Source organism: Monopterus albus, unplaced genomic scaffold (assembly GCF_001952655.1).
Source record: "Monopterus albus unplaced genomic scaffold, M_albus_1.0 scaffold9.1, whole genome shotgun sequence".
Lineage (NCBI taxonomy): Eukaryota > Metazoa > Chordata > Actinopteri > Synbranchiformes > Synbranchidae > Monopterus > Monopterus albus.
The window spans coordinates 186472-198412 of NW_018127889.1; the positions used below are offsets into that span (position 1 = coordinate 186472).

The following is an 11941-nucleotide window of genomic DNA, read 5'->3' on the forward strand; positions in this document are numbered from 1 at the left end:
GGCCTGGGGTAAGAGGTCGCTGGTTGGTTCCAGTTCGCATCACCTGGAGAAAGTAAGGATACCATCACATTCACAGATTGCCCAAGTACCGCATCAAAAGCTTTTAAGCAAATTCTGTAATTACATCCCGTGACAACTTGGTTTTAAATCTTAAGTATTTTTACATTACATTAAACCTGCATTAATTAACTTCTTCCTCTAATTTTTGACCGTTAAGAGTGAAGTGAGAGGCAAAACAAAGTCAAGCAGTATCCCCTCTTCTTCTCCCTCCACTCCTCCTGACCTACAGATTCTCTGAAACTACGTCATACGTGGTCATGACAGTCGGAGACAGTTGCAGCAGTCAGGTACCTCAGCAGTAATAACTGGCTCCAGAACTAATGTATATGGAATATAGAACCCATAGTTTCTGGTGGCATTCCAGCAACGCCATGTCAAATAAAGAGGTTTACATTTTAGCAATATGCATATATATATATAAGTCTACCGTTGTTTGTAGCAGATGTATCTTCAGTAATATAAGCAGATTATACAGAGGAATTTTAACTATTTCTCACTAAGATGCTAAATGGACTCTATTGTTATTTCTGACCATGCTTATTAAGAAGCTGAATCAGAAAGTAGATTTTCACAGTCTAGGCACCTTACCAAATGATACTGACAACATTTAAAGCTTAAACTCAGAGAAACAGCCAGGTTAGAATATATATATACACAATTCCTACCTGTGGTTGGCCTGGTCCTGGTCCCTGATTGGATGCTTGCTGATTAGCTGAATGATTGGCAGTAGATGCAGCCTGCTGCTGGAAAAGATTAGCTGGGTACACACCCCAAGGAACACCATAGTACTGTGGGGGAACCACTGTGGGGCCTGAGGGAAAACATTTTACATACACATCTTATAAAACTGATCAAGATTAAATCAATTACTTGAGTGACAAAAAACAGCAACTATTTCGAAGATAATCAGCTGATTAATCAACAGTGAAAATAATTGTTAGATTAAGCCCTAGTTAAGATAATAATTTATCAAAAATATGCCTGCACCTGAAGGAGAGTTTAAACTGAAAATGTGCTGTGTCATCACCTGCAAGTGTGGCCGCTGCTGCCAGCCCAGCAGCAGTGTAGGGATCTGTTCCAGGTGGGCCAGCGTTAATGATGTAAGGGTTTGGCACAAATGCAGGAGCAAGGCCAGCTGGGTAATATAAGGAACAGCAAAGTAACTCATATTGCCATTTCAAATGTCATTCAAATGACTATGCAATGGTAGAACCAGACTAGACAGCTTGAAACACAAAACACTGTATTATCCACCAAGGAAGAAGAACCGCTTGACTTACCGAGATGCTGCTGCTGGGCTGCGGCCAGGGCATACTGCTGCTGTTGTGCTGCAGTAAGCTGTTGAACAGTCAGAGTATTTGATCTCTGAAATAACTGAAAATAAAGGGGGAAAAAAAAAACAAAAAGATCACAATTTGTTGAGCAAACCCACAGTTAACTCTCTTAGTAGAAATATTGTGTGTTTCAACAGACCTGCTGCTGAGAGTTGTAATCAAACAATCCTACTGGAGTTCCAGAGGAGTCCACCTGAATCTGGTTCCCGGCATAGTCAAACTGAAGGGACTCCACACCGGCTGCCTGCTCCATACCTCCCATGTTCTGAGCCTCCTGGTTTTGGAAATCCTCAACTGGGGCCTTGTTTTGGTTGGGATTTTGTTGTTGAAGGGCATGAGGGTGGTGTGGACCCATCATGTCCAAACCTGTCTGACTAGGTCCCATCCTCTCCACAGCCTCTGTGGGGGAAGCTTGACGGCTTCCAGGGGTTGGACTGGGAAAGCAAAGTAGTTAAACTTTAGAGCACATACCCTATCAGTGCAAAATTTAGCCTGAGACAGGGATCCTAGCAACATCAATGAGCTTAAACACCTCAGGAAAACCTACTTGAAGTCTTTGCAGTCTCTGTCCATGCCGTTTAGTAGACCTCTTCCATTGGCTTTAGCTGGATCACTGTCCTCTCCCACCTTCATCTCTGAGCCCTTATCCTCTTCAAAGGGTGACACTTTTTCTTGGACATCACCCTTTTCTCTCCCATCTTGGTCAGTATCTCCTCCACCCTGCAGTCATACATAGATTAAGTAACACTATACACAACCCATGAGAAAAGGGTTAGCAAGTTAAGTCTTTCTGTTTAAATTAGAAGTAGAACTTACATAGCCTCCATTCCTGTAGCGACCGTCCATCTTGTCACCTGGGGAGGAACTCAGGACGTACTCTACCATGCTCACTCCCAGGCCTCCCCCTTCTGAGCGAGGTGAAAGCACAGAATTGGCATCCCCATTCCCATGGAAAGTCTGGCCCGGTCGTCGCTGCACCATGATTGGCTGAGACACTGAATGATTTGAATGAAAAGCTGCGCTTAAGTTTCTAAACATCTGTGTATATAAGGTATAGCTTAGTAAAAAACAAACAAAAAGAAAAACTGTCAGACAATGGTAACTCTGCAAACCATGGTCAATGGACAAGGCATGATGCTAATTGGAACAAATTCTTTACAACAGCATGTAGTAAAGGATTATTCATCCTGAAAAAAAAGAACAGCTGAGACAACAGACAAAGATATAGGAGCCACTTACGAGACGATCCCCAGGCAGTGTCCCTCCACTCCTCTCCAAGCAGCATCCCTTTCCTTCCATCTTTTGCCAGCTCATCAGAATCCCAGAGCTTTTTTGCTGGTAAAAGCTACAAAACAAATTTTATAAAGATTAGAAATACATTCAGAATAATATTTACAATACACCATTATTACCAACCATAGATTACTTAAAACTGATTCACAGTAGTTAGTTTATAATTTTGCAGTTAAAATATTTCTTGAAGTTAAATCTTTTCAATATTTCTGTTAGGGCACCTATCTTCCGCTTCCCCACTGGTCACAGTAACTGCTCTGTTGCAGCTCAAACTATTCTCTGGAAAGTAGCAAAACACAGATGTTTTAAAGCTACCCCTCAACCCTAAACAGGTTCAGTGTTTGGATTCAAGTTTTTATTTTGATGGAGAAAAGGCTGAATGTGTGGGCCAAAATCCCCTTACCTCTCCCATTCCCCTTGACTCCAAAGCAAGGGCTTGAAAGTCATAGTTCATTTCATCCACAGCACGGACCTGAGATATAGATGACAAAAACGGTTACATTTCAGTTGGTTTAACTATCCAGATAGATTTACTGGAATGTAAATAAGTTGTAAGTCTTGCAAGTTCTCATTAATAATGACTCTCCCACACCCTGTAGGACGTCCTAAATTTTAAAGGTGTAAGTACTGTACATTGGACTGAACTGCATTCTGTATAAATAAGGTGCATCATTTTTAACAAATTACATCAAGCTCACTGGGGTTGCATGAAAGTGAATAATTTGTTTGCTCAAAATAAATAAATAAATAAATAACCCAGTCCAGGCACAGGTTAAGACGCAGAATATCACTTTCTTGATTTACATTTGGAGATACAAAGGTTTGTTGGAATGGAAAAGTTATTTTTGGCCCTCTTTTGTGATGATTTCACTGGTTTCCCCTTTGTCCCCAAGTGAGGAGGGGGTGGTGCTACCAGTACCAGTGAGAAGATCAAGTCTAACCCAGAAAGTCCAGTTTGAGTAGGAAAATGCAGTATATGTTTGAAGGCCTACCAGATGCCCAAAACACTGCACAACAGTTTATAATACTGTTAGAGAGAATATTACAAATCATGTTTTTCCCTCTGGACATGAAACAAATACCGTGCCATGATGGAGAAACTGACAAGGCATAATGCAATAAAAAAGGTACAATATTCAAAGAAACTTCTAACCACTAGTGATGCAGAATACTGCTGTCTAGTCACCTGGCACTAAAATGAATGACACTAATGACTGGTGTGTAGGTGAAGGCTCTTTACCTGGTCAACATGATTGGCATCTCCAGTTGGCCAGCGATGCTTGCTGGGTGTGCAACCACCAAGCTGCTCTCCAGGCTGCCTTTGAAAGAAGTATCCAACTGTAGCATCATCCTGAGATCTTCCACTCAGTGGAGGTTGTGGGGTACCTGGAATAGGGTTAGGAATCCTCTCCATGCCCTGTAAATGTGGGACCCCAGGAGCCTGTCCAGCTCCCCCAACTGTGGCAAGGGGCCCTCCACTGTGAACTTGAACAACTCCAGTCTCAGGAGCACCATTTGCATGCAGCATCCCACCTCTTGTCTCCTGCCAGGCCACGTCATTCATACCTAGGATGCTGCATGGAACGCTCATTCCACGGGAAAGCCTAAACAAAATATAACATGATGACTTATTAAAATTATAATTTTCACTCAAATTGACCTGTATCAAGTTTAAAGATACAAACGTGAGTATTATGTTTACATGAATATTCAGTCTTATCAGAGGGTATATGCATTATATAAGGTTCTACATAATAACATATGACTGACTTGGTAGTCTATGACAGTGTGACACAAATGCCCCACATATGATTTAAATTCAATCCCATAATTGCTTAAAATGAATGTAGCACCGGTCATGACAGTTACTGTGTCCTAATGGGAATCCTCTAATTTACAACATGACCTTTCACTGCTGACTACTCAGTCAGCCTTTGGATAGACCAGCTTTTGAGGTACATTTCTGGAAAAGGATGAGCCCAAAAGCATATTAAATTGATAACAAATAGTTACGTTACAGCTTAATTTCCTAAGCCAGGAATATGACTAATTCCTGAGTTGCTAGCTCCATGCCACGGTAGTTCCACGATCGAAGAATTTAGCAAATGTTAAATAGTAATATTGCTAGCTCTAAAACGGAACGTTAGCGATATATGATAAATCTAATTCAGCGATCTGTTGATTTACGAATGATCAAGGAAAGAACAAAATAAGTGGCTCACTGGGATGCTAGTGGCTTGCACTAAATTACAAAGAATGCTAACGAGGTAACGTTGTCGTTAGCCTAATGTTAGCTGGTGACCATGTAGCTAACACTGCCACTAATATAAAATTAATTACTTTTAAAAAGACGCTCAAAGGCAGCCGTTTAACGTTGGTTATTTCTAGGTACAACGAGAGTTGTCACAGTATTTTAAATTATCTAACTAGCTGCAACTTTACATCCAAATAGGAAGTACTAGTCGCTGTTGCATGCCTTTCAGCAAGCTAGCTGGCTAAGCTAGCAAGATCGCTGATAATAAGCAAGCTACCTTCGTGGCTGTAACTGGGTAGTTAACGTTACACAAATGTCGGTTTTAACAGGTTCGTGGCTAGCAGCTTGTATCCTTGCAGTCTATGATTGTTTATGCTATTTCGCGTATTAGTAACATTACTAACGGAAATCAAACTTGTTCAGTGTTGACTAATGCTACTTGACTGGAGTGAATAGCCTTAGCTAACCAGCTAAGGCTAACCACAGCGGGCCCGGTGTTTATTATCGGCTGTCTGTGCTAGACATCATTGTTATATGGTGAATTTACAATCGTTTTACAATAAACTGACATTACCTCGTGTTTTACAGAAAACGAGCTGTAACTTAAATACCACAGTGTCTGTTTACGATCAGCCAAATAACTATAGGCATAAATAGCTAATGTACGGGCTAGCACAAGCGAACTGCCAAGTTAGTGTTGTGTGAGCTAAAACATTAACCAAACACTCAGTGGCTAAACAACATGGCCCCCCTTCAAGTTCCAAACAGAGGGGCCTTAACCGCTAAACAAAAGGGGAAATGCTCACACCACGATTGTCGTTTCAAAGAGCTGTCGCTTTCGATGTGAACAAATAAAGATGAGATACTCACGCGCTGTCGTGTCAAGAGAGGGTCTATGCTCGTTGGACACCTTCAACCCGATTCTAAATTGTTTTGTTTCCGTGGAGAGAGCGGTGATTTAGCAAGGGTGATTCAAAGCTAAGAGTTTGCCTACACTAGTGCCCCCTCCCTGTAAATAGCGTGAACTACGTAGACATGCATATAACAATGTAAATGTGCCTTCACAATATACCTATTATACACCATACGTAAAGGTGACACAAATCTGCTTCATTGTGTAGTTAATGTCTTTAGCAAACTGCCACCCTACATTTTATAAATTAGCTTAGCATCACACTCACCCCCCCCCAAAAAGCTCACTCATATTGCTCCGGGATAGTCTATGAAATATGTTTTTTGATGTGATGTTTTTGGTTTTTTGATTTGATTCAGCAACAAAGTAAGACTAAAACAATAATTCCTGTGTAAGACGGGTTTAACAGAACTCACTTAAATGAGAAATACAAAGAAACATCGGGCAACAAATCGTTGTGCAGTTGGATGTGACTAATTTTGGCTGATCCTGGGTCGGGTGGGTCCTCGTGGTCCATGACCCTCCTCTACATAAGAAAACTACTGAGACCCAATCACCGCTCCCATTACAAACAGTGATCTCACTTCCCCATTACCGATTGGATTGCTATATTTAGGAAACCACCTCTGCTTTATAAAGACATCGCAGTGGTAGCTGGTAAAGATTCTTGAGACGCGATCGACATTTGGTTAAAGGCTGTCCATTTTCGTTTGTAGTTTAAAAGCTGTGCGGCACAACGGGTTTGTGTTTTGGATGATACATTTGAGCGAGAGCTAGGAAAGAGGCAGGAATGGCAGATATACGCAAGAAACTCGTCGTTGTGGGGGACGGCGCATGTGGGAAAACATGTCTACTGATTGTATTCAGCAAAGACGAGTTTCCTGAGGTCTATGTGCCAACTGTGTTTGAGACATATGTGGCGGATATAGAAGTGGACAACAAGCAAGTCCAGCTAGCTCTGTGGGATACAGCTGGACAGGAGGACTATGATCGGCTGCGCCCCCTTTCCTATCCGGACACTGACGTCATTTTGATGTGCTTTTCCGTGGATAGCCCGGACTCATTGGAAAACATCCCTGAAAAGTGGGTCCCAGAGGTCAAACACTTTTGTCCGAATGTACCCATTATATTAGTGGCCAACAAGAAGGATCTGCGCAACGACGAGAACGTGAAGAACGAGCTGTCCCGGCTAAAGCTAGAGCCAGTGAAAACAGAAGATGGCCGGGCCATGGCCATGCGCATTGGCGCATATGACTATTTGGAGTGCTCTGCCAAAACCAAGGAGGGGATCTGGGAAGTATTCGAAACTGCAACACGGGCAGCCTTACAAAAACGAAAAATACCTTCAAGTGATTGTCTGAAATGCTGTGCGCTGATGTGAATCGACTATGTCTGGTGAACTGTGACGCACAGACTTTTCCATCACCGGGATCTGTGTCTGAACATGTAAGGGAAGTTACCATGGTTTGAGTACTCCCTTGTAATCAGACGACTTTGGCTGTACCAAAACGAATGGCTGTAAACGAAGGACTTATTTTGAACACATTTAATAATCATGTGATTTCAGAGTGTGTGAAATGCACTGGTTACAACATGTCCTTTGTGGGTCACATGGTTCCAGTCTGGCTGGCGGGGGGGGGGGGGGGGGTTTGTTTCTCAGTGTTTGCATATAGGTCACTGCCTTACTGCCACGTTTATACTTTGTCATAAGCAAAGCAGTAAAAAAATGCACTCTCCATTTATGTCTGCTATGTATTGTAAAATGATAGTAATACGTTTGAGAAATTGCACAGCATCTGGACACCAATTTACAGAGTTTTGTTTTATGCCAATTTTAATACAAATATAGATTGAGTTTACAGTTAATAATGAAATCCATTTTCTCAGGTTTGTTAGTTGGAACCACATCCAGTAAGTATGGATATGACTCCACAGTGTTAAATGCCTAGTTAAATAGTTGATATGCAACAGGCTAAATTTGTCCAGTACTGAAAAGGGCTAACGGAGTAGAGGTTACATTTAAGTGGACAAACAAACAATTACTGTACTTGTGTTACCATGAACATTGCTGTTCTAGGACTGCTAAGTATGCTTCTGCAGATTTTATGCTTTGTTGTGGTTAACAGTGACTTGGTTTGGGAGGACATTGATTAATGGGTGCTTTTTGAATTTGGATTATTAAAACAATGAAAGGAAAGATAATACAAAAAGTACAGCTAGTAAAGGTGGATAATTATTTTGTCTAAAAGCAGGGCCAGCCAAGGTTCTGTTGGTGCCCTAGGCGAGATTTTAGATCCCCCCCCCCCTTAAAAAATTCAGAAAATGCAGATTTTTCAAAACTTTACTAGAATATAACATAACATAACATTACATACTGATAAGTGTTAACATAAATAAGTAGTAAATAATTTGTGATAATAAATTAATTTGACTTCAGTAACCTGAAGAGTCACACAAAAATTAAATTAGAAATTAAAGTACAAATCAACAAAAAAGTGCAAAAAATATTATATTCAGAATTACAGAACAGTTTCAAAACTGAACACACCTGGATTTCTTTGCAGCAAAGTCAACAATGACTGCATCAAATGACAAATTCTGAGAACCATCATTATTGATGCTGATGACAGCAAGTCCACTGAGATGCTCTTGGGCCATGGTAGACCTCAAGTAGGTCTTAATCAGCTTGAGCTTTGAAAAGCTCCTCTCTGCAGCTGTCACATTCGCTGGTTAGTCACACTTATCCTCCGTGCCACCCATATCTATATTGTTCTTTTTTCCGTTCCTCTTCTTTGTGTCGCTTCTTGCCTTGTGCCCCTGATAATTTTCTTTTTTTTCACACATTTTTTTAAAATGGCACTTTCAGAGCACATATTTTAACTGCATGCTCCATGCACTGTCAATGCGCTATGATGATGCGTTATAATTACGTCATGAAGCAGAAAGTGTTGAAATTAGTACATGACATGTTTTCAAATCTTACGGTTTTTCACTGATGTCAAGTTTATTTTATTCTAACATTTTAATCACTACAATGATCAATCAGTACTAAAATTGTTAACTGTCAGTAATTACTTTGCTTATGGGTGTAGGAGCACATGCTGGTCCAAGAAAAAAAAACCTTTCATGTGGCGCCCCCCAGTCATTTTGCGCCCTAGGCAACTGCCTATTTTGCCTATGTCACGGGCCGGCCCTGTCTAACAGCTCACCTGAGCTAAATCATTTGAAGGACATATAGCATCTCGCCATGTTTCCAAACTGTGAAGTTCAGAGCTAGCTTTCATAGGTTTGTGAACATTTCCGCTGTCTCAAGGACAGTTTTAAATTGGCTACAGATTCATTCACAGTTATGTGGGTGATATTTCTAAGTGAAGAGAATGAGGATGTGAGATGGCCTAGAATATAACATGTTTCCTTGGAAAGTGATATAAAAGGAGAGCTCTGTGAGCCTGCAGCACACTCCCATAAAATGTAATGGAAAATGGAAATGAATCATATGTTGCGTTATTATAACCACAATCTTAAAATAATGACTCAAGCTTAATAAAAGGGCATCCCTTTGACTAAAACACTAGCTCTAACCTTATTTTTTTTCTTAAGCTGTAAACAGTAAAACTGAATCATGACTGGTTGAGAAAAAAAGATAAACTTTCCATCTTGATGTTATTCTGTGAATGTACCTCAAGTTTATTTGGTCAAAAACACTGTAGAAGCTTTAAATTTAGCAACAGACATTTATGTAGTTGAGCTAATTTTTCATTTTTGTAAAATAAATTCAGCTTGTGTTTGATCTGTGTCTATACAGAATGTAATTGTCTCCTTGGGAGTGCTTGTTCAAGTGACAGCTATGAACATCAATTAACACAGAGTGTTGCTACACTGGAGGAAAACCTTAGTAGATGTACAGTAAGACAAAAAGCTCAATTTTACATTAAACATGATTTTCCTGCAGTTTAATAAGGAATCACAGCAGAGTAACCAGAGTTTTAAAGAGTAGCTTATACCAATCCAACCAGAGTTACGATGGTATAAAAGTCACATTCCTGCCTGCCTTCTGTTGCTGGGTTTTGTGCTGACTTCCAGGACAGGAACACATTGTGCTGAACTAGCTAATTTTCCCACACTGCCCTCTCTCATGTTCCTCTGATTTCCAATATTGTTAGGTTATTATTCACTAATCAGTCAGTAAAGTTTTCATCTTCTCCTTTATTTGAATATAACAATGGAACCACAAACTTGTGCTTTTTATCTTGTATATATTTTGTTTTTATTGCTGTGCACATCGGGGGCCATTGGGCTGGAGTTAAATTCCTTGTATTTTTGATAATACTTGGCAATACAGTTTATGCTTATGCTTATGCAAAGAAGAAAAATGCTGAAAATGTGCCAAATCTTTGTGCAATGTTTTTTTTTTTTTAAGTTATGACCACCTTAATGTAATTACATAATACCTTCTAGGTTTGAATGGTAGATTGTCTACAGTGGAATTTTATCAGGAAAAACAAAATTCATTGTGACGGAACAAGTGGTACTGTTGTGGGAAAGTCAATAAAAAAAATAAATGTGTCACCATCTCTACTTTCATTCTTTTGCCTCATCTTCTCACACTAAAGATCCACTGTTATTGTATTGTTGCAGTTACTATTACTTTCAATATGCTTTAAAGAATAATTATATATCTGTTGACAAATATATGAACTGGGTTGGTATATTTTGAATTTCATTATCCCTCGCATTTGTGCTTTTTTATGCTTCACACAGGACATGTTTATCCAAAATATTGCTATTAATATAGGCCTCATGATCAGTGGTGGAAATAAGTAAGCTATTTATTTAAGTAGAGTTTTGAAGTACTTGCACTTGAGTATCTTTGTATTTTATATTCTATCTATCTATCTATCTATCTATCTATCTATCTGTATACTTAATAACCTGACAGGGCACTGGGGACTTTTCCTGCTTCATGAGTACTTTTACTTTTGAGTACATTTTGCTGATAATGCTTTTCTACCTGTCCTTAAGTAAGATTACAAATGAAGGACTTGGAATTTAGTATTTTTACACTGTTGTATTTTTACTTTTACTTAAGAAAAGGACCTGAATACTTCTTTTACCACTGCTTGGGATTACATGTCTGAAAAAATAATTTATGTATTCCAAAGGGAAATACATTTTAGGGTTTGACTTGTTACTTTTGTTAACAACAGCTGTCAAACTGACCCTGTATCTATGGTTCACATTCTCATTGTTTTACAATCAGAGAGCATGTGTCACAGAAAATAGGCTATGTCTTTGCTAGATTTAGACCTGAGGAGGATACAAGTGATTAATGGGCATATGACAGGGGTGTATAAACATTTAAATAGTATAGTATAGTATAGTATAGTATAGTGTGTTTGGTATGGTTATTTAATGAACTACACTGTCAAAACTCTGTCTAATTCAATTAAGATACTGCAATCTTAAATTTGAAATGCAGACTGACTTGTTTTGATCATGGATTGAAACATCTAGTGCTGACTATGCAAGGCTGTTTGACTTAATTCAAGAAAATGTAACTTGCCTTGTATAACTTAGCAATTCTATCGTATTTAATTGTGCTAATTATATGTAGCTGTTTAGCTAGATACAAGGGACATAACAGACTTAGGGCATCCAGTATTCTTTGACAGTTATTCTAAGACAAAGACATCTGGTTTGAAGTTTTAGCTTCATCTTAAGAAAAATTCAAGTTTTAGACTTTTGTTTTTTTCTTCTTTTTTATGGACCCTTGAGGTTTGATTGACTGAGTGTTCACTTGAGTTAATTTTTTCAACCTGTAACTTCCAAATGATGACAATAGTGTTTCAGATTGTTTATGTCCCTTTCAGTACAATAGGGGATTCTTGAAGCATATGTACTTATAGGCTTTAGGTTTGAGTAAAGCTGTCAAGTCAGGATAAATGATGATCTTTCTGTATATCATAACATAGGCCGTCCCTGGTAGGCTAGTGGTTAACGCGCAGCACTCTCGCCGCTGCGCCGTGGGTTCAAATCAGGGTTGTGTCAAGAAGGGCATCCGGCCAAATCCAGCCAAATGTCAACATG

General features: G+C 39.5%; 2 protein-coding genes across 2 annotated transcripts in view; one reads left to right on the forward strand and one right to left on the reverse strand.

Moving 5' to 3' along the window:
• The window catches only part of pum2 (pumilio RNA-binding family member 2), a 16776-nt gene extending 10418 nt beyond the window's left edge, over nucleotides 1-6358 (reverse strand). The window contains exons 1-11 of the mRNA XM_020587787.1: nucleotides 6271-6358; nucleotides 3928-4291; nucleotides 3091-3159; nucleotides 2634-2739; nucleotides 2211-2389; nucleotides 1942-2114; nucleotides 1534-1828; nucleotides 1341-1434; nucleotides 1088-1195; nucleotides 726-871; nucleotides 4-43 (exon numbers count right to left, since the gene is read on the reverse strand). Of these exons, the coding sequence (XP_020443443.1) occupies nucleotides 4-43; nucleotides 726-871; nucleotides 1088-1195; nucleotides 1341-1434; nucleotides 1534-1828; nucleotides 1942-2114; nucleotides 2211-2389; nucleotides 2634-2739; nucleotides 3091-3159; nucleotides 3928-4278 (1561 nt within the window). The 5' untranslated portion in view covers nucleotides 4279-4291; nucleotides 6271-6358. The remainder of the gene's footprint in view (nucleotides 1-3; nucleotides 44-725; nucleotides 872-1087; nucleotides 1196-1340; nucleotides 1435-1533; nucleotides 1829-1941; nucleotides 2115-2210; nucleotides 2390-2633; nucleotides 2740-3090; nucleotides 3160-3927; nucleotides 4292-6270) is intronic.
• Nucleotides 6359-6418: 60 nt separating this feature from the next.
• On the forward strand, nucleotides 6419-7491 carry LOC109952754 (rho-related GTP-binding protein RhoB). The gene has a single exon (XM_020587985.1). It carries the CDS (start codon nucleotides 6645-6647, stop codon nucleotides 7233-7235), a length of 591 nt encoding a protein of 196 aa, XP_020443641.1. The 5' UTR covers nucleotides 6419-6644; the 3' UTR covers nucleotides 7236-7491.
• Nucleotides 7492-11941: the final 4450 nt, after the last annotated feature.